This window comes from Primulina huaijiensis, chromosome 7 (genome assembly GCF_012295235.1).
Source record: "Primulina huaijiensis isolate GDHJ02 chromosome 7, ASM1229523v2, whole genome shotgun sequence".
NCBI lineage: Eukaryota > Viridiplantae > Streptophyta > Magnoliopsida > Lamiales > Gesneriaceae > Primulina > Primulina huaijiensis.
In genome coordinates, this window is record NC_133312.1 from 4,637,595 (window position 1) to 4,660,712 (window position 23,118).

The 23,118-nt window shown below is 32.7% G+C and overlaps 4 protein-coding genes across 4 annotated transcripts; all 4 read left to right on the plus strand.

The window, feature by feature from the left end:
- Positions 1-2,506: 2,506 nt before the first annotated feature.
- On the plus strand, positions 2,507-10,606 carry LOC140980822 (respiratory burst oxidase homolog protein A-like). Its single transcript, XM_073446877.1, has 13 exons — positions 2,507-3,484; positions 3,630-3,789; positions 4,136-4,189; positions 6,325-6,805; positions 7,479-7,865; positions 7,949-8,044; positions 8,246-8,361; positions 8,618-8,785; positions 8,874-9,033; positions 9,106-9,303; positions 9,386-9,514; positions 9,641-9,719; positions 9,802-10,606. The coding sequence occupies exons 1-13, from the start codon at positions 2,818-2,820 to the stop codon at positions 9,909-9,911; spliced, it is 2,805 nt and encodes a 934-aa protein (XP_073302978.1). The 5' UTR covers positions 2,507-2,817; the 3' UTR covers positions 9,912-10,606.
- Positions 10,607-12,750: 2,144 nt separating this feature from the next.
- LOC140981408 (late embryogenesis abundant protein At1g64065-like) lies at positions 12,751-13,684 on the plus strand. The gene has a single exon (XM_073447799.1). The coding sequence runs from the start codon at positions 12,878-12,880 to the stop codon at positions 13,478-13,480; it is 603 nt and encodes a 200-aa protein (XP_073303900.1). The 5' UTR covers positions 12,751-12,877; the 3' UTR covers positions 13,481-13,684.
- Positions 13,685-15,450: 1,766 nt separating this feature from the next.
- On the plus strand, positions 15,451-16,386 carry LOC140981116 (late embryogenesis abundant protein At1g64065-like). Its single transcript, XM_073447384.1, has one exon. The coding sequence runs from the start codon at positions 15,567-15,569 to the stop codon at positions 16,230-16,232; it is 666 nt and encodes a 221-aa protein (XP_073303485.1). The 5' UTR covers positions 15,451-15,566; the 3' UTR covers positions 16,233-16,386.
- Positions 16,387-19,084: 2,698 nt separating this feature from the next.
- LOC140980823 (late embryogenesis abundant protein At1g64065-like) lies at positions 19,085-19,753 on the plus strand. The gene has a single exon (XM_073446878.1). It carries the CDS (start codon positions 19,085-19,087, stop codon positions 19,751-19,753), a length of 669 nt encoding a protein of 222 aa, XP_073302979.1.
- The last annotated feature ends 3,365 nt before the right edge of the window (positions 19,754-23,118 follow it).

The window sequence follows — 23,118 nt, forward strand, 5'->3', positions numbered from 1 at the left end:
TGAAGAAATAAACCGTATGTAATTGTACTGTGCATATTCCAAAACAATAAATGAGTGTTTTCAATTTCTGCATATATTGTCTAAAATTATTTTTTTTAAAAAAAAGAGAGAAGTGATAAATTGAAAAACAAAAATCTGCTAAAAATTGAAAATCACATAAACCATAACAAAAATATTGAAATTCATTAAATTGGAGAAGGCAATTCAAGAACATAAATTATGGACAACCGCACGGTATATAGTCCAAAACAAAATTATTATGTGTTTTCAGTTTCTGCATATGTTGTCCGCTAAATTTTTAAAAAAATGCTATTTTAACTGCACAAACTAGATAACAAAATAAAGATAATGATTAAATTTAATTACAATACGGCATCTTAAATTTTATATTACAAACTTTTCAATTATTTGTCTGCTAACTCGACAAAATTTTTTAATGGAAGTAATTAAATTTTAATTACACTGTAAGACAGTCTCACGGGTCCTATTTTGTGAGACATATATCTTATTTGGGTCATCAATGAAAACATATTACTTTTAATTATGAATATCGGTAGGTTTGACCCGTCTCACAGATAAAGATTCGTGATACCGTCTCACAAGAGACCTATTCTTTATTTTATTTTTCAAATACACCCAGCAATAATATTATTTTCGCACATCAAATATATTAATAATCATCAAATTAGTTTGTGTTTACGTTTGTGATGACAAAATTTCACATTATATACTCGGGATATAGTCTGGGCATTACACGTGTGAGATAATTAAATATGTAATAATTAATGAATAATTATCGTGTACATTTTTCCACGAGGCAATTAGACCTTTTGGCGGTTAGCATTTAGTAAAGGAGTTGTTGAATGAGCGCACACATTCCGAACCTAATTTTCTATATTTTAGGTTATCTTGTGGGAGAAGTAATTTAATTTAAAATTTATACAAATTACGGAGTATCAACTGACCATATATTTTGTATCTCACTTTAATATCCGTAATTGACCTCTTTGGTTTAAAATTTTCGTTAAAAAATAACACATCTTATGTAACTGAAATTGACAATAACAGCCACTCGTAAAATATAATTTGGATTCTGAAATAAAAATCCAATTTCATAAGAATAAGATTCTTGCAAAAATTTTCATTCAGTGTTTGGCTCGAGTTCTAAGAGGAGTGGAATATTTGACCCTGATACGAGAGCGATTGATACATAACGTTTAAGTCGCTATATAATTTAAAAAAATTCGAATTATACTATTATTATCATGACCTATATTAATTTTTGATATGACAGCAATCTCTCGTTCATACAAATTGCACTTAAAAGTAAAATGGGAGCTAGCTATGTTCAAATATTTTTAGCATGTATTGTGTTAATTATCATTAATTAAAAGTAATGAAAGAACCAATAAACATACTTTGACATGTAAACTGACCGAAACGAGCAAGGAAATAGGGTAATTAGCAAAAATTAAAGAAATGCAAATAAAAATTATATAAGTATTTTTAAAAATATATTATTTTATTTTATTTGAACATCTAATCAGTTGTTCGTAAGTCAAAAAATTATAATAATAAAATATTTCAATAAAATAACCGATTGATTGAAAAATAGAACCTTTGAATGAACAAATGTGGAATTTCTTCTTTTTTTTTTTCCTTCTTTTTACTTCGCAGTAACAACTAATTTTCCACATTCGTCAGAAAAATTTTTACGACGACCCGGGCCCATAGACTTGACTACTGTGGATTTAGGTAATCGGAGGAGACGTGGAAATAAACTGAGGAAGTCGATTATTTTTAACATTTATGATTTATGATATATATAATTTTGATATATTTTTCCCTCATCTTACTTGTAGAGATGTCAATAGGTTTGGGTACTAGACAAGACCGAACAGGTTTGAGCATATCAAATGGATCATAAGACGGGTATAGAGTCCCATTTTTCAGACCCGTCTGAACATGGAACGGGTCATGTGTCTTATAATATCCGCCCCATACTCGACCCATGTATCTGCATATAAATACTCTAGTATTTTAGTTTTATTAATGTCTATTTGGGATGTCAATATTTTTTTTGGAAAGCTAGTAACTCTTTTTTATATAATTCATTATACCGTGAAGATATTTTGTTTATCATTATTAAGTTTAGTCGAAGACATTAATTAGTTTTTTATTGTATTGTATTTAAAAACTTGTTTGTTTTATAATTCAGACATGTGAAAAGAAAATTAATGTTTTCATTATAAAAAAATCGAGTCTCACGGGTCTAACCGGTCCAGTTTTGTATTTGGAGTGGACATGTCCGAAGAATATTTAACCGATGTGGAGCGAATAATGGGTCAAAGTTNTATATACATCAAACTCTAGAATATTAAATTTGTTAATTTATATTGGACAGGGAAATTATGACACAATTAAAATAAGATGACATCCAATAAAATATATAAACACAGTAGCGTTAGTGTGCGCGATTTCCCATCTGCCGTGGCTCATCAACCCCGTTTGCATATGTGTCACCCTTAGATTTAAATCTCTCAATCAACTTAACCACTTTGCTTTCTCTTCCATAAAAAACTATAATAATTCACACAGAAATTCGAACAAAAACCTCAGTTTGAGTCTCAGGTCCCCCTTTCTTCTGCACCATATATTGTCTCTTTTTTTTTCCCTTTTTAACACCACCTAGCTCCGCGTTGCATGTCGTTTTACACAGATTCTTGACGCGCTTTGCTTCCACTCCTTTTTAAATCCATATATGCCTCTGCTTACTCTTTCTTCTCACCCAACACACTGATCCCATTTTCTGGTTAAATGGGAGGTACGGGAAAATATGATAGCCGATGGGATTCTGAAGCTGTGACCGCCAGGAATTCGGAAGGGTCTTCGCCGGTGGTGGAGTATTCTAGAGCTTCGTCAACGCACTCGGTCGAGGAGTTTGTGGAAGTGACGCTTGATCTTCAGGATGACGATACGATTATACTGCGTAGTGTTGAGCCGGCCACGGTTATTACCATCGATAGCAATGAAGTCATTGCTGGGATCGCGGGGATTGAAACTCCGGTGCCTTCGTCGACTTCGAGATCGCCCACAATGCGTCGGAGCTCTTCTAATAGACTGTTTCAGTTTTCTCAGGAGTTGAAGGCCGAAGCGGTGGCGAAGGCAAAGCATTTCTCGCAGGAGCTGAAAGCGGAGCTGCGGCGATTCTCCTGGAGCCACGGGCATGCGTCGCGTATACTGTCTACCGCTGGTGGGGTCGGCGGTAACGGTTTGGAATCTGCGCTGGCGGCTCGGGCGATGCGTCGCCAACGTGCGCAGCTGGATCGCACCCGCTCAGGCACCCAGAAAGCACTGAGAGGTTTGAAATTCATCAGCAAAAGCAAGAACAACAGCGTTGATGCCTGGGAAGAAGTTGAGAAAAACTTCCAGAAGCTCGCCAGGGACTGCTTTCTTTACCGCGCAGATTTCGCACAATGCATAGGTTAATTGTTTTCAAATTCATATTGGCAACAAACCCTCAAAAATTTGGAATTAATTCCAGAGTCTTTATGCAATTAATTAATAATTGTTTGTGAGCTGAAAATTTCGATCTGATTCAGTGGTGGAGTACATATATATTTTCACAGGGATGAAAGATTCCAATGAATTTGGGTTGGAATTATTCGATGCATTGAGCAGGAGGAGGAGATTGAAGTTCGATAAGATTTCGAGAGACGAGCTTTACGAATATTGGTTGCAAATTACAGATCAAAGCTTCGATTCCAGGCTTCAGATTTTCTTCGACATGTATGCTTTTATTTAGCTGTTTCCCATTAAAAATTACTCCTCCTTGCTTAAATAACTCCCTTTACCAAAACAGGAGAGGATGTACACTTAAATTGCAAGAATTCACAACTGGTTTCTTCTTTATTATCAAAAAAACTTATTATAATTCCATATCTAAATAACGATAATATATATAATTCATGCACGTAAAATAATCAAATATTAAAATTAACAGATATTATCTTAACAAAACTAATTAATTAAATTACCGGTTAATTGATTAATCTACAGTAAAAGTGAAACTGGAAAATCATATCTATTATTATTGTTATTCTCTTTATTATTATTTATTTATATATTGATGCAGGGTAGACAAGAATGAGGATGGTCGGATCACCGAAACGGAAGTCAAGGAGGTAACGTGATTTATTTTATCTGATTTGATTAATTAATGAATAAATCATATTCAGTACTACTAAAAAGTAGGTAATGATTAATCTTTCTTTTAAAAATAAATTAATTAATGTAATCATGATTATGAGATACGTACAGTCTGGCAGTTTCTTCACCATAAAAAAATTCACTGGAGCGAGTAAATATGACGTGATACAAGTTCGGCTCATATTTATAAATAAAAATAATATTTTTTATGAATCGATTTTAATTTAAAGATGTATATTATAAAAATGACTGTAAATAATTATAGATATATATGATGACCTGGATTATAATACACTTCTAGATTTAATATGTTATATTAAACTTTTGTGGATAATAATATTCCAATTAATTAATATATCACTTGGAAACGCGATTCTAGATTAAAGGATAGTAAAATCAGAGATGAATTTTGTTTTTATATCCGCAAGCTATGAATCCAATCCAAACAACTAAATATATTAATCATTTGAAATAATAGATTTTAAAAAATATTCTTCAAAAATTTGCGAATTTAAAATATGCAGGCCAGGGGTAAGGCGTGATGGGCGACTGTATTAGGAAAAAAAAAATTGGTCGTACAACTCCAATTTATATTGTCCAATTCTCAAAATTTATTTTATTTTTCTGTCCGACACGTAATCTGTCGTGGCTAAAATTTATATTCGAAAGTGCGTGCATTAGTGCACAACACTGTTTTGGTTGTCTTTGTCAACTTATTTTACGTTGAAATTAAACGTATCTTTAAATATTCCTCAAATTTGTGGGTTTGGTGGGTCAATAATTCCAATAATTCGACCAAGCAATTAATTTCTTTTCAATTTTCACGTTTTTAATTTTCTTTATTTATTTTTTTTATTGTAGATTNAAATTATAACATTTCACTTTTGTCCATAAAGTTGGTCGTTCGATGACAAATGACTGACTTGATCTTACATACATGATTAATTTTTTTTTAATTAATAATAAAAAAGTTCAAATATTTGATCTTTGAAGTTGTCATTTCCTTTGTTTTAGTCAAATAAATTTGTATAAATTTAAAAGATTAAGTAAATTAATAAAAGCATATATAATCAGATAGAAGTAGTAGTCTATTGTTGGTAAGCACCATATACCTACTATATATTTCAATAACTGCTAATTCAAGTTTTCAAGTTACATAAAGTGGATCAGATATCAAATTGGAATAAATGAGCATAGAAAACAATATGCTATGCATAATTAATAAAAATTATAAAAGTGATACCTAGCAAGTTCAATAAATAATAATAATAATAATAATAATAATAATAATAATAATAATAATCTGGGTGTAGATTTCATATTAAATGTAAATGATAAATAAAGTTCAGATGAGGAAACTGACTGGTTAGAATTTATAAAAATTTGGTCAAATCTTTGGTAGTGCAGCAGTAGCTTTCTTGAATAAAGGTTTTATTACCTAATTCCTGTTAGTTGAGCTCAAAGAGAAGACTTGGTTTTAAATGAAATTTCATTAATTAATTTGTCATGCTCATGGCTAGGCGAATTAATGAAGTTTCTTTAATTAAGACAACTGTCATGTCTTACGTTGGTAAATTCTGAGAATCTCCAACTAAGGATATGCATATCTATGTATAATCAAGGTGGATTGACTGAAGTTTAAAATGAGTTGATGAACTATTTAAATAAATGTGCCACTAAAATATTAAGATTAATGCAAAGGAGATATTTAAAATGTTTGGAAATAAAAATTAATTTTTTTTTTTTTTTTTTTTTTGTTGGAAATAAAAATTAATTTTTTTTTTTTTTTTTTTTGAGTTGGAAATAAAAATTAATTTGTTTTCAAAGGAGTCATGGGGTTTTTCTAACTGGCCAAAAACTTGCGAGTGAACTTCAAGTCATGGGGTTTTTCTAATCAAGAATCTCTGGCCAAAAACTTGCGAGTGAACTTCAACAACATTTTCATCTTTCCATATTCTCATGTGATCACGATGACTTTTGAGCTCACAGAATCCTTCGCCATGTGGAGGTTTCTGTTAAAGGGCAGCAAATGCGTGTTTTCAGCACTCAACAAACGAACATCGAAACAGTATGGTCCACAATAATTTCATCGACCCATTTAAGGACAAGTTAAAGCGCACGATCCATCTTTCCTGATCATCATATCTCATGTATATCGGTTATGATGATGCAGCTATGGCAGCTGGAGACACTATTATTACAAAAGGATACTTACTTAAATTACAGTCAAGCCCTGAGCTACACGAGCCAGGCCATGAGTCAAAATCTACATGGTCTTAGGTACAGAGGCCGGATCAAAAGATTGAGCAACAAGTTGCTCTATTTCGTCCAAGAAAACTGGAAGAGAATTTGGGTGACAATACTTTGGATCATGATCATGATAGGGCTTTTCACTTGGAAGTTCTACCAGTACAAACAGAAAAATGCGTACCAAATCATGGGATACTGTCTCCTCACGGCTAAAGGTGCAGCTGAAACATTGAAATTCAACATGGCTCTTGTGTTATTGCCTGTGTGTAGGAATACCATTACTTGGCTGAGATCCTCTAAGGTGGCTTATTTTGTGCCATTTGATGACAATATCAACTTTCACCAGGTACACCCAACCCCACTTTCTTTAATTTCTTCTGTACGTATGTCATGTTTTACTTTGAGTCAAAGCAATATATCTTGGGACGAAATTACAATATTAAAAAGCTCAAGGCTGAACCACTTTTTTGATAATATGAATTTTTTAAAGATCATATTTAAGTGTAGGGGAAAATTAAAAATGAGGGGGCGATTGCGCTTGCCGGCGCCGTCTCAGATCCTGTCCCATCATCACTTATTAAGGGCTGATATGTTTTAGCATTCAACTTAATATCAGCAGAAAACTTTGATATTTGCTATTTTCTGCTTTGTACATGTCCCAACCTATTTTTATTGTCTATTAGTAAAATAGCCCGTGAGGACTGAGGACGCGGATTACGCTTATAAATACTAGAAAAGATATTGTTTGGAAAAATATCTTAATGTCCCATACATCATGTCATTTGTGTTCTTAAATGAAAAATATGACCAAAACGCTTGGTAAAATAAGTTCCCAGTTATTGGATTGTATAGGAAACGATGTATGTGCCAATGTACAAGTCAAATTCACATAATAATGTTAGATCTAATGAAATCAAAACATGAATAATGATTATCAATCGAAATCAAAATCAGATAGTGGAATATTTTTACTAACATATTTTTTTCTATGTTCCTTGTTCAAAATTTGAAATGTGCAGACAATTGCTGCTGCTATTGTAGTTGGTGTCATACTTCATGTTGGTAACCACCTTGCCTGCGACTTCCCAAGGCTTACACACGTATCTGATACCAATTATACGCTTTATTTTAATGACGACTTTGGAGATCATAGGCCCACATACCCTGACCTTGTTGGAGGAGTTGAGGGTGTGACGGGAATCTTGATGCTGATCTTCATGATAACTGCTTTTATATTGGCAACACGGTGGTTTAGAAGGAGTCTAATCAAGTTGCCGAAGCCATTCGATAGGCTTACAGGATACAATGCTTTCTGGTATTCACACCACTTGTTTGTCTTAGTCTACGTCTTGCTTATCATCCATGGCACTTGTCTTTATCTTGTGCATGTCTGGTACAAAAAGACGGTGAGTAAATTTTCTTGATTTTTGGTTTGGAATGAAGAAGTTTGGAGCTTAACAATCTTGCATTTTTTCATTGGTTATTACAGACATGGATGTATCTGGCAGTTCCGGTACTTCTTTATGCAGGTGAAAGAATACTCAGATTCTTCCGGTCGGGTTTCTATAGTGTCCGGCTTCTGAAGGTGAGCATGAGTATGACAGCTCTTGTTTTCTAAAATGTGTGATCAGTTAGAGAAATGGGGGAAAAAACCTCAACAGAAAACAATCCATTTATGATTTGAAAAATCAATCATGGCTTTCTAGGCTTTTTGTGAATTATATTGATAATAAGCCATACCAATGGCCCCCCAAAAGTTTTTCATTTTTCATTTTGTCATTTTCAGGTTGCTATTTATCCAGGAAATGTCCTCAGCTTGCAAATGTCAAAGCCTCCACAATTTAAATACAAGAGCGGGCAATACATGTTTGTCCAATGTCCAGCCATTTCTCCATTTGAATGGTAAAAATAACAATAACTGCAGTATCTATTAGACAGGGTTTAATCCACACCAAGAACTTATAGTCCTAAATTAGATGACCTTTTAAACTTCATAAGTTAGCAGAGAACTTGATACTGGCAATTTTCCATATTCCTAGATGATATACACATCTGTGGAACAAAATGTACCAACATTATTCGGCATCACTTCGTTAATAACCAACCGTAAATTCTTTGTTGTTTAATATTAGCACTGCTCTATTTGGAAAATATCCAGGCATCCATTTTCAATCACCTCAGCGCCTGGTGATGACTATCTTAGCATTCACATACGGCAGTTAGGTGATTGGACACACGAACTTAGAAGGGTGTTTTCTGAGGCGTGTGAGGCACCAGTTTCTGGAAAGAGTGGGTTACTTAGAGCGGATGAAACTACCAAGAAAAGGTAACGTTCCTGTGGGGCTAGTGCGTTAACATGTTCTTTTTCTCTTCACATATCTGCAAACTGACCTGAAAATTGCCTCAAAATCCAGTTTGCCAAAGTTACTAATTGACGGACCTTATGGAGCTCCGGCACAAAACTATAGAAAATACGACGTCCTCTTACTTGTTGGCCTTGGGATAGGAGCGACACCTTTCATAAGCATCCTGAAAGATTTACTGAACAATATTGTCAAACTGGAGGAGCAGGCTGTAAGTATCAGTTTGATTGTTGGAGTCTTCATTTTCAGCCCAACCATTGATAAACTTGGTTACTCTTTCCAGGATTCACTTTCAGATTTCAGCAGGTATTCAGATCAGAGTGGGGGATCTTTCGACCCTTCCTCTCTTAACAAGGTTTCACCAAAAAGAAGGAAACCTCTTAGAACCTCCAATGCTTACTTTTATTGGGTCACTAGAGAGCAAGGTTCATTCGATTGGTTCAAAGGAGTCATGAATGAAGTAGCTGAACTTGATCAGAGGGTATGATACCATGTTATCATCAGACTCTGCCACTGATATCGTTTAATATGCTGTTTATAAACCGTATGTCATAAACTTTCAGGGTGTCATTGAGATGCACAACTATTTAACTAGTGTATACGAGGAAGGGGATGCTCGTTCCGCTCTCATCACCATGGTTCAGGCTCTTAACCATGCCAAGAATGGGGTTGATATTGTATCAGGCACGAGGGTAAGTTTGCCATTGTCTCATCATTTTTACATCATGGTTCTTCTGCAACAAATATTATGCTCTAGACTAGCCAATTCTATTATCTTAAATGACACTTTTTCGTTATTGGACCTCTGGTTTTAACAGGTTAGAACCCATTTTGCAAGGCCTAATTGGAAAAAGGTTCTCTCGAAAATCAGCACCAAGCATGCTAATGCGAGGATAGGTTAGTATGCAAACATTATATTATTTAAGAAGCTCTCGATCAATAACACAAAACATTGATCAATTTGATACAATTGGAACAGGAGTTTTCTATTGTGGGGCACCAGTTTTGGCAAAAGAACTCAACCAGCTCTGCAACGAATATAATCAGAAGGGCTCAACCAAATTTGAATTCCACAAGGAACATTTTTGAGAGACAACGAATTTGAGTACATACATAACTATTAAAAACCACACGTTCAATCCTCCACATTCCGTCCCGCTCTTGGCTAGTCCTAAAGTCCATATGTAACTTCCATTATTTTATGGAGTATGGCGAAAATCGAGTAAGAATACCAAGAAAGCGAAAATCGAGTAAGAATACCAAGAAAGGAGAAATAGAAGTGGCAGGAGTATATATATAATAGCCTTGATAGGAAAGATAGATATACAGAAGAAACATACACAAAAAGTCATTTATTTTGATTCAAAAAATAGTTTCTTAAGCCAACACAACCAAGAAAAGTGGTTGCGGATGGTTCGATAGGGAGCGATAATGACATCCACGAAGCATCATGTGCGTGACGGAATCGGCAGCTGGCGTCGCCACATCTGATAACATGGAATGTGAAAGTTCATTAAATCATATGAAGGAATTGGCCTACTTACTATTGGGATTGGAGAGAATAGACATTTATGGAAGGGATGATGATTTTCAATTAGATTTTGCTGAATTGTTCCAAGAGTGACAATTTCAAGCAGTTTGTATCAATCCTGAGGTGGGCTGTTGAAGGCCATGCTGTGAAGCTTTCCCGCAGCTTTATTATAATTATTTTCCATGTTAGAATACAAGACGCATATTTGTACATGGTAATTAAAGTATTTGATTCAGTCAATGATCTCCCATCATTTTCTTGTCATTTATATATATATATTTTTTTTGAAAAACTAAAGATTTTCTTTATGTCTACTCGAAAAAATTGAAGATTCTCAATTCATATAAAGAAGAGTTATTGAAACTTTGAAAGCGTCACGTCAGCTCTCTGTATACAAAGGTATTTGAAAAATAGTTAGGCTAGCTAGTAAGAAACGACAGAAAAATATCTGTTTCCATACTATATATGATTATAGAAAGTGTGAAAAGAATGAAGCTTGGATACGGGGAAAGTATAAAATACTTTATGAATTTACTTTTACTTTAAAATCTGATAAAAAATAATATTTAGACTCGAGTATTTTAAAATAAAGATATAAATATCATTTATAAGTTAATGAGAGATATCATCCCTGCATAAACACACTACAAAAATTAAAAATAAAAAACACACATTTTACTAACCCTGTTTTATTTATTATTTATTTATTTTATGATGTAAGAATTCGCATTCGTTACTTTTCGGTAGGGATGTGAACGAACCAAACCGTTTGTGAGCTATTCGAAGCTCGATTCGATAAAAGCTCGTTTGAGCTCGTTTAATGAGGCTCGTTAAGATAAACAAACCAAACTCAAGCTTTACAGTACTCGGCTCGTTAGCTCGTGAACATCTTCGTTGGTAAGTTCATGAGTAATCTTTTAGATGAAAAAATAATAGTTTTGATATTTGATTTATTGATTTTGCATATTATTTATGAAATATATAGAAAAATCTATTAATTTTATTTATTTAATAAATTTACAAATTTTAATAAGAATAATATATTTTTCTTTAAATATATAATTTATTTTTTAATTAATTTAATGAAAATTTAAATGTATAATTCATATTTATTAAGCTTGTTTAGGCTCGATAAAGACTTGAATAAGCTCGTGAGCCATGCATATATTCGTTAAATAAAGTTCGAGCTCGGCTCGATTATAAACGAACCAAGCTTAAACATTCAAGAGTTCGGCTCGGCTTGACTCGATTACATCCCTACTTTTCGGTGAGAACTGGATAAACTCCGGACTAAAGCAATAGCTTGTAAACTACGTAATCAGATAAATCACATTGAACAAGCTCTGTGTTGTCCATATTTAAATATTTTTCCGTGTAAAAAAATATATAGGTTCACCTCAATTACGACGAGAAACATTTAAAAAATTCTTATAAAGTACAATGCTTTTCCAAACATTTTTTTACGTGTTTTTTTCGGAAAGCAAGCATGTATATATTTCATGAAAAAATATGGCATATTATTAAAAAAAAAATTGCAACTTTTAAACTTTATTAATGGTTGTTTCATATTTATATCAAAATATAGAAGTAGGTCGACTGAAAATGTTTATTACTAAATTTCCTTCAAAGATTGAAAGAGAGCGGTCTTAAATTGAATCATAACCTAGCCTAAAGCGGGAGCTTCGACTAATTACTATATTAAATATGTTCTAAATCAAATAAAATATTTTTAAATTTTACTTGTAATTTAAAAAAAATTGATAAAGTTCCTGTAAAATATATTAGATGCGTCCTATCAGCTGAATTTAGATGTAGATACCTTTGGAATTTTCCTTCAAGGCTATTTCATAGTCAAAGTTTTGCAACTCGATCGTTTTGTGGTAGAGATCGATGTCGGATGTACTACGTTAACATTTGAAAATTCTACTACTTTTGCAATATCACATTATTCTTTGCTTCTATCTGCATTCAAAACAACTTTTCTGAAAGTAATGAATGGAAATATTCCCTGAAAAATCAGGATATATATATATATATATAAAATAAAAGTGTATAATTTTAATTTATTTTTCAAATAAAGAATTCACAAAAATTCTCATGAAACATATTTTTAATTAAATAAAAAAAAATCAAAAATTCATATACATAAATGTGAATAAAGAAATTAAAAGCTTCTAATAAAAGTAAATTTTTTAAAAGAAATGTCGCGTTAAGTATTGTACCTTTATTTCCACACAGCATATATGAACTAGTAGAAGTCATTGCCTTCTAGAAGTCTAAAAACAAGTCTAAAAACCCAGCAAAATCCACGCGTTAATTTCACAAAAATTCAATCTTTTTTGTTAAATTTCAAATCAAAATCTAAAATTTCCAAGAACCAGCCTTAGTTTTTACCATACTATATATAATTTGAAAGAGAGCCACATATTGTATACAACTTCATAATTTCATTTCAGCACATACATTACTCCTGTAACGTCCAATTTACTTCAATCGGACAGAGAAGAAAATCAAGACAGAAAACATGGCGGATCCCAAGCAACAAGTATACCCATTGGCCCCGGCGACAATGCCACGAAGCGACCAAGAATCAGCTACGAATTACCGGTCCGAACAAGCCATGAAGAAGAAGAAAAGAATGAAATGCTTGGCTTATATTGCTGCTTTTGCTGTGCTTCAGACGATCGTAATCGTCGTGTTCAGCGTTGTTTTTCTACGCTTCAAAACGCCTAAGGTCCGAATGGAACAAGTCACGATTACGAATATAGGGAATGGCAATATTGTTAGCTTTTCTGCTCGAGTTACGGTTAAGAACACCAACTACGGACGGTACAAATTTGATAGTAGTTTGGCTACTATCACGTCGGGGAACGGCGTCGTCCTCGGACAGCTCGCGATCCCCGAGGAACGTGCTGGAGCACGCTCTACTAAAAGGATTTTGGTGGTCGGGGATTTAGCTTCACCTACTGGTGATTCCAATGGTAACTTGGCCGTGACTATTGCGGCGAATTTAAGAGGTAAAGTGGAAATATTGAGAATTATAAAAAGGAAGAAATCGGCTGATATGTTATGCACCATGACTATCAACTTGCCCACCAATTCGGTTCAAGATTTGGCATGCAAGTGACACAATTGGCCTTCAATGTATACGATGTATCTTAATTATTTCATTTTGTGATTTTATTTTTTTCTGTATTTTTGTTTTGTACTGTACTTGTCCCATTTTCATGTATTTCTTCTCCTAACATTGCACGTTTCGAGGTTGGGAGAATTTTGTACCATGATATGATGATTATTACATTATTGTTTATATTATAAATAATTCTTTACTGCGACTTATAACCTAAAATTATATATATATTATTTCCCAATTGTGTTGATTAATTTAGAGGTTATATGTTCCGCTGTCGTTAGCAAACAAACGGAACGGGAAATTCAACCATGTATAAGAAAATTAAAACAGATGGCACACAATTGTTGATTATTTAGTCCCCATAATAGAGTATTCCACACCGATAATGATGCTAAATTAATCTAAGCCCCGTGTTTTTTTATGGCACTTTCATTTTCTAAATTAAATATCAGTTCCAATCACTGTTTCGGTGCGAGCCGGGAGAAGGGTACCAAATCGAGTCATTCTCATAGACATTATAACATGCCACTTCAAGATTTTTATATACAGTTTATACTATATACATTGAAAGAGTTGTTTGACATAAAAATACTAAAAATAGATGGAGATTGTGTGAATCAGATGTAAATGTTGTGTGCAGTGTTGTAACACCTTAACACAATATGCATCAGAATTATATAATTTATCACACAATTAAACTTCGATGAATAAAATAAGACATAATAAATCATGCACATGTGTATACACTTGTATGTTACCTCATGACAAATTAAAAGATTCACTATAAAAACTTATAAGTTTACAAAACCAATACTAATTAATAAAGAAAAGCTAATCTCTTAACAAAGTGAGTAATAAATGATCTACATCGTAAACGATTCTAATTTACTTCGCAAATTAGAAATTTAAGTTTCGAAAAAAATTCAATGAGGGTTCGATTCTCATTTATTGCAAGGAGTGCAAATTATTAGGAGAAAGATTGTTGGAGCGCAAAAATTGTTCTTGATTGGTAGAACAATCCAAACGCGACGCGTGCGTTGTTGTACGGTTTAAAAGATTTGACTTGTATTGTTACCATAAACTATAGTTTTTTGTAAAAACTTCAGGAGCTTGATCATACAGTATACTTTTCCACATGCTATAAAGTAATTATAAAACATGGTAACATTTTCAATACTCTTAAACAGAAATACAGCAGATGCAACGCTAAATACTTATAGATGATTAAAATCAAACAAAAAATTTCTATTTAAATCAATTTATGTCTTAAAATAACTATTTTCACACTCATTTTTGTTATTATCAGATATTGTCTGTTCATTCCTGCAATGAATTGAGTAATGACTAATGATTAGCAGAGTGAGGTTGCAATAATTGAGCCGCTATTTGGACCTCGGTTTCTGGGCCTAAATATGAGTGGTCCTGAGCCTACATTTGGACATGGGTTTACCGGGCCTATGTGTTGTCGTGGGCTTCACAAATATATAATCTTATATGAATTGTTTGAGCAAATATTCTATTACTTTATGCTCCATGGTAAATATATAGGTAACCGACGTTTATGCTTATTGCTTTAGCGTGAATATTTTTGTAAAAACAATTAACCACTACCACACTTGCATGGATACGTCACTTCATATATATATAGTTTGATTCGTGAGATGAAATGATAAAAAAATTTAGTTATTTTTTAATTTAAATTATCGTAAAACTTCAACCGTAGCCCCAAATGGTGCCGAAGTATATGAAAAATTATCGCCGGAGATCAGAGAATTTTCTACATTTGGATTGATGGGATTCATCCTCCGCCTCAGAAATATTGTCGCTAATGTATGTACTCAAGGCTTTGTTCTATTTGTCCTCTAAGGGGATATTTTGATTCTAATTGGTGGTTCTTACTGGCTGGGTCTTGGTCTTAATTGGTCTTTATCAAACATAATACGGAAAGACTTCCATGTACCAATCACTAATTAGACTGCTACAAATTGCAAAACCTCTCATATATAGTAATCTCCTCCAGCAATATATCCATTTCGTTTTCTTCATCTAACCTAAGAGAAACCATAGCAAGAAAATAAATATGGCGGATGAAGGAGAGGAAAGCATTCTAAAATCCCTACGAACATCCAAAAAATACCCCAAAAGTGACGAAACAGAACCAGAGACCAGTAAACCCTACATTCCACCGCCCCAACACAAAGAAAGTAGCAACAAATGCTTCGTTTACATTCTCGTGGTAATCGTTTTACTAAGCATCGCTTTCCTAGTCTTCGGCCTCGCCGTGCTACGGATCACAACTCCGTCTATTCGGCTATCATCTGTCACGATAAAGAATCTTAACTACAGTTCGTCTCTGGTAGTAGCGTCACTGAACATGACGGCCGTCGCTGAAATCCGTGTCCAGAACAAAAATTTTGGTCCCTTTAAGTTCGGTGGCGGAAACATGACTGTTCTTTACGGGAACACGAGGATTGGCGTGGCTAGTATTTACGGGGGACGAATCGGAAGTAGGAAGCATGAAGGGATAAACGTGACAATTGATGTGATCAAGGGAGATTTTGCTGATAATAATGCTAATTTTAGTAAAGACTTCGATTCGGGCTTGTTGAAATTGATGGGTTTTACGGAGCTGAGAGGTGAAATTCAGGTTATGAAGATCATGAATCGACATCGCACTGCGGTTATGAGTTGTAGCATGGATTTGAATTTGACGAGCCAAGCTGTGCAAGATTTGTTATGCCAGTAAATTATCTATCTTCTCCTTTACTGTATAATAAATATTCATTTTCCGATTTCAAATAAATATTATAGTTACTTGAAATTCTGTTTTCCCATGTTAAGGTATATTATTATTATTATTTTTTTATCGAGAGAAGTCGAATATAAATCGTATTTATATATATATTCGAGCTCAACCAAATTTGGCTATCAATTGGAATCGTAATTCTTTCGACATCTTTGCATTCGATTTTAGTTTGATAGATATAAATCAAATAGTTTTTCTCTATTGTATTCATGCACATTCAAGTTTACCTTTGCAAATTAAAGAGATTGTGTACAAATTAATAGTATGTTTAATATGATTTATAAGTAATGAAAAATACACTTTAAATAATTTTATATATACATTTATCCTCTTATATATAATANTTTGAATCATCCATGAAAAAATATTATTTTTTATGCTAAGAGTATTACTTTTTATTGTGAATATCGATATGATTGACATGTCTCACAAATAAAGATTAATTCGTGAGACCATCTCACAAAAAAACTACGTACATATAATTTAAGTTGATGACTGACACAATGTTTCCTCTCATCACCTTATGGGGTATGGATTTCTTGATATTTTGCTCGTTGGGAGCTACGAATGTAGCTAGATTGTTACTTTCCCATTTAATTCGAGTACTATAGCCTTATAATTACAACTCATAAGTGGTCCAATTTTAGGATTTAAGTAACATAAATTATTGCGAATAAATATGAAATAATAAGACTAAGAAATAATGCGGAAATATTAGTTAACTTATGCTAAAATAAGGATTTAATTCGAATGTAATTTCCAAAAGTTGGTGATCATAACTACTCAATGTTTGGACTTAATATACGTGCCATGCATCGAAGTTATGGTGGATACGTAATAATTTACATAAAATATTGAAATTTTAGTATACAATTAAATATTAAAAATCCAAAATATGATAAAGAAGCGCAAGTCATAATTTCAAATATTAGTTTCAAATTAGGGTTTGATCTTTATTGCAATCTTCGTCCTTGTTAAGATTAAGACTTGAACCTAACTCAACACCCAAAAATTATCTCAAAATGGAGTATTGTCAAAGCCTATATATGTAACTCACAGGAATTTTATCCAACTGATGTGTGACAACTAACATATCCATCTCATGTCTAGGAATGAATAAGAGCATAAAGTTTACAAATCCCCCAACTATGTGCAGAACGGGTGGCCCAACTATAGGCAGTCCAAAACCTAATGGTGGAACTGAGCTCTGATATCATATTAAGAATGTGACTTGAACCTAAATCAACTCCAAAAACTAACTCAAGAAGGATGATTGTTCAAGCCAATATATACAACTCTCAAATATTTTATCAAACCGATATTAGATAACTAACCGTCTCAGTTCCATATGTACTCTGTATATGTTCTGACTTCAAAAGTTTACTAAAGTATGGTGATTGAAAATTTTGGACTAAAAATATATAAAAAAAAATATGTAAGTTAAATCAAATAGATAAACCACGTACTGGGATACTAATTAGATGCATTTATTACTACTAATTATCTTTAGAAATGTATTTGTGTTAAATAAATAAAATACAAGTTCTTCTAAGAAACTATAATTAAAACTATTAACTATCTTTAGAACAATACTAGTGTTATTAATTTAAATACAATGTCCACAAGAAACATTTATAGCTACTGACTATTAAACTAAGTACAATAATTGAATATATGTATGCTAATATCAATATCTTTTAGTTGCTAAAATTACTGGTATTGTGGCATACCTTGTCCTCAAAAAAATACTGGCATCCAACTAGGGATGACAATGGTAAGGAATAGGGTGAGTTTGTCATTTTCATCCTCGTCCTCGTCTCCAAATTCCATCCCCGTCCCCATATCTGTCTCGATCTTCATTTCAAAAATATTAATTGGACAAGACGATAACGGGTTCGGAGATTTTCTCAAATTAAAACTTATTATTATGTATTATTATTAATGATAATAATATTAATATCAGTATTAATAATAATATTATTATTAATATAAAATATTACTATTATAATATTATTAGTATTAATAATATTATTAATTTATTATTGATATTATTTTTGGAACGGATTCAGAAATGATAATAGTAATCTCATAACCGTTCCGAACTACTACGAGGATCCGTACAAAGTTATATTCATTGGGCAAAACAGGCCTGTTACCAGGGGTCCTTCAATCTGCCCAAAGCCCAATATCGAGTGGGGCAGATTCTGTGACTGGTTGGGCCCCAAACCTTTTCAATTAAATTTGAAATTTTTACGTATTCACGGTAGATGTTATGAATTTATGATATATGTTATTAACTTGTTTATTTATGGTGTGATAATCCACAACTACTATCTTTTATCTTTCATTAGATACTGGATAAACCCCGGATTAATGCAATTTATTAACATGTTTCTTTAGATGAGGGGAGAGAGGGTCTCAGACCCGAGACATGTATATCACAATTTTTTGGGATAAATATGATTACCATTTGGGCCAAATTGGTTTTTATAATCTGCTGAACTCATATCGACCTAAAACCCAATCCACATAACCCAATTCACGTTTCTACGTATCGCTTCGTCTGTTGACTTTGTCATCTCCCCCTTTACTTTTTATTTTCCTCTTGATTTTACACTTAACAAAGTCTAAAGTCCAAATTCAAAGACGTGTAAACAGGGATAGAAATGTTGTGCCCAAAGACAAAAAAATATTAAATTAAATTTGACTTACATACTTGGTAAACGCATACACTAATAAAATATATAAAGATATAGTTTATATGGCCAAAAAACATTGCATAATAACCAGCCATGGCTGAGTATATGAAAGAGCAAGAGAAGCCGTTAGCCACAGAAACCGACCAGATTGGCATAGAAGAAAGCAACCCTTCCCCTGTGGAACACACGTCGCGGCCCAATTGGAAATGCATCATATGTTGTGGCTGCTGCGCTGCTATTTTCTTGATCATAGGGATGATCGTGTTAATCCTCATGTTCACCGTCTTTCGAATTAAAGAGCCCATTTTGAAGATGAACTCCATGAAGGTTCAAGGGCTAAATCTACTCGGAAATACGAGTTTACCCCCAATCATGAACTTGACACTTAAAGCTGATATTTCAGTGGAGAATCCAAACTATGCATCATTCAAGTTTAGCAACGCTACAACAAGTGTGTACTATGATAATTATGTCATTGGTGAGTTTGTGAGTCCAGCAGGCCGTGTTCAAGCCAAAAAAAGTGTTCGAACAAGCGTCACAATCGACATCTTGGTCGACAAAATATCGGAAGTGCCACGGTTTCGGAGCGATTTTGGTGCGGGGATTTTGCCTGTTAGTACTTTTATTGGAATCAGAGGAAAGGTGAAGGTTACAGATGTGTTTAAGAAACGTATATTCGTTCAAATGAATTGTACTATGAATTGGAATTTAAGTAGCCAGGCGATTCAAAATCGCAACTGCAAGACTCGAGTTAAATTTTAGTGCAACTAAACTAAGTGTTATTTCATGAGTATGTTCCCTTTGAATGTTCGTTTTGTGATTGTCTTTCCTGACGTTTGGGAAATCTTGAAAAATATAGAGAACGCATTAGCATCATGTCAAAACTATCTAAATAGTGGTGTTGCCAAGGTTTGATTGACTAGTATATTATATATGAGTAGGTCTCTTATGAGACGGTATCACGAATCTTTATCTGTGAGACGGGTCAACCCTACCGATATCAACAATAAAAAGTAATACTCTTAGCATTAAAAGTAATATTTTTTCACGGATGACCCAAATAAGAAATCTGTCTCACAAAATACGACCCGTGAGACCGTCTCACACAAGTTTTTGCGATTATATATTCACTTCGTTTTCATTCATTTTTTAAATAAATTTATTCTTTTCTTGATTTTTAGTAATTTTCCTTCAAATTTTTTTCCAATATTTGACATTTTTGTATCCCACTATAACGAGCTGTCATTTACCAACAAAATTCAATTCTTCGGGGGAGGGGTAGTTGGGATAATAGACTACTGGACTCGAAATTTCTCAGTTGGGCCGTTAGCGATTGAAGAAGCTTGCTACGGCCCAAACACTAGAGTCTCTTCGGGACATTCTATAAAATGGGAACGATACAGAGATATACATTATTGAATTGTTATCGAATAATGANATTTTTTATTTAATTTCAAAGGTATCACATATAAATTTAAAAAAAAAAAAAAACAAGCAATGAAACTATTTTTTTACCATATTTCTAAAACAGAAAGTCGTTTTTAATTTTAATCAAGAGTATATTATTTATCAAATAAACATATATTTATTTTCTTCAAAAGATGAATTCTCTGACAATTAAAAACTAAGTAACATGAAAAACATCATGGCACATAACAAATATATTCAAGCAATGGTTTCACCCAATTTCTACTAACCGATTATTTAAATGAATTTTAACGTACGAAGATTTGAATTATGGTTAGTTAGGACAAAGGATGGCTTAAATATAAGCTGTAGAAGAAGGTGTCTTAACTCTTAATGACGAACTCAATGAATAAATTCATTAATTAGACATTTAATATCAAACCAACAAATTGAGCACAAATATTAGTCATGTGAGTTCAAATAATTGGACAGTTTCCTCACATGTACTTGCATTATTTTTATAATTATGGATTTTAAGATACGATTAATTGCTTAATAATAATAATAATTTGTTGATGCCGATAATTGGAATCGTTCTGTTAGATTTGGTTCACGTTCTAAATTTTTTTTTTAATGATTATCCATCTTAATTATATTGACAATAGATTAATTATGGAAATATAATGACAGCACACAGGAAATGTGAATGAAATCCAAAAAGAGAGATTTCCTTTTCCTGTTACGAAATGAAAATAAAGTAGATGCACAAAACATGGATCGTGATTGACATAAATGCTAATGAAATTAAGATTTGGTTGGACATATAAAGCACAACAAACGCATGCATGAGCTGATTACTCTTCTTTCGATGCAAGAACAGCAACACATCCAGGGTCACGCTTAGTAGCTTAAACCAGTTTAATCCAAAAGTAAGTGTAAAACAATATTTTTAGTTTGTATTATAATTTTACTTATATCAAGTAATTAATAAATTAAATATTACATAAGCATACAAATTTTGATCTCTATTGATTCAAGTGTCATCCCTTAGTTGAAAAGAAATGAAGGGTACAAGACAAAATATATTTTGATGCATTTAGCAGTCAGCTTGACGGTTTGAGTTTGTAATGTAGCACATATTGATCCTTGAAGATATGATATAGTGTCAAAGGCGTGTGCTTTGAGCAACTTGAAATATGAAAGCTTATATAGTTGGAAAACTTCAATGGTCGAATTTGCTTTTCAACGATCATCTGCATTGTTTACCCGACAGAATTGACATGTCTCTTACAATTTCCATGTGTAGTATTAAAAGCTCATTAATATTCCTTATGCTTTTGTGACAACACCTTGCTTTTAAAAGCTGACAAACCATATATGAAGACAAATTTATGCTATTCGAGAGTTGGTAAAATACAATATAATCATTCTAAATATATCAGTGATTGAACGACTTCACTTTGCAGTATCCTTTTTGAAATTACTCATATCTTTTTGGGCATTACAGTCAATGTCATGTGCTCGATTCTCATTGATTGTCATGATTACAATTATTAGTTGGTATCATAGCCAACGTCACGAGTTCGATTCTCATTTATTGCAAGGAGTGCAATTATAGGGATAGAGATTGTTGGTGCAATAATTGTCTATGCTGAGTGCATCAATCAAAACGTGGTGCTTGAGCTGTTGTACGGTTTAAAAGATTCGAGTTACATCATTACCACCAGTTATAACTTTTGATAAAGCGGCAAACATTCTGTCTTACATAACATTTTACCGTTCGATGCCATTTTTCTCAAGATCTTGTCTCCAACACACTTCTTGAAAAAATTTCTAAATTATCTTTTTGGACATTACAGTCAATGTTTTGTGTTCGATTCTCATTGATTGCAAAGAATACAATTATTAGTTGGGAGATTGCTAGATGCAATAATTGTCCAGCTGGTAGAGCAATTAAAACTTGGTGCTTGAGCTTTTTTACAGTTTAAAAAATTTTAGTTACACTTTTAATATCATTTATTGTTTTTGATAAAGCGATAAACGTTCGATCCTACAATTTTTTTTAAAAATAAATAAAAAAAATTTCATCACCAAAATACCTTTAAAATTTTATCCTTAAAAGACATGATACTAACTATACAAACACAGGTACCTTATAATAGTTAGCATATCAGAACCATGAAGAGAGATGAATATGAATCGAAAAAACCACACGCAATCACGACTCTTTATCATTTTTTTCTATCAAATTTATATCATGTCACTATACTTTATCGTTATAATAAAAATTTCTTGGTTTTTTAAAACATTATAAATATAATAATGGAAAAGGAAGTGGGAAAGAGCAGGAAAGTAATTTAATTTTCTACTGTTTTCAATCATGGCTCAACCTTTTCCCCACGTCTCTGCAATTTCATTTAAAAATATTTATAAGGTTGAAAATTAATATTTAAAATGTGTATGTTGAATATTTGAATGTTGAAAATAAGAGTTGTAAATATTGAAAATTAGTGTGTGATTATGTAGGTAATGATGATTTTATTTTTGGATTATTTGTAAAGATTTTCTATAAATAGATCTCTCATTTGTGAAGAAAATCACAATTGAGTTGAGAGAAAAATATTATAAAGTGTGTAGTGTGATAATTTTAAGAGTTTGAGATTTTTACTTTTTACCGTAAATTTTTACTTTTTCACAACACCTTATCAGCATGAAGCTCT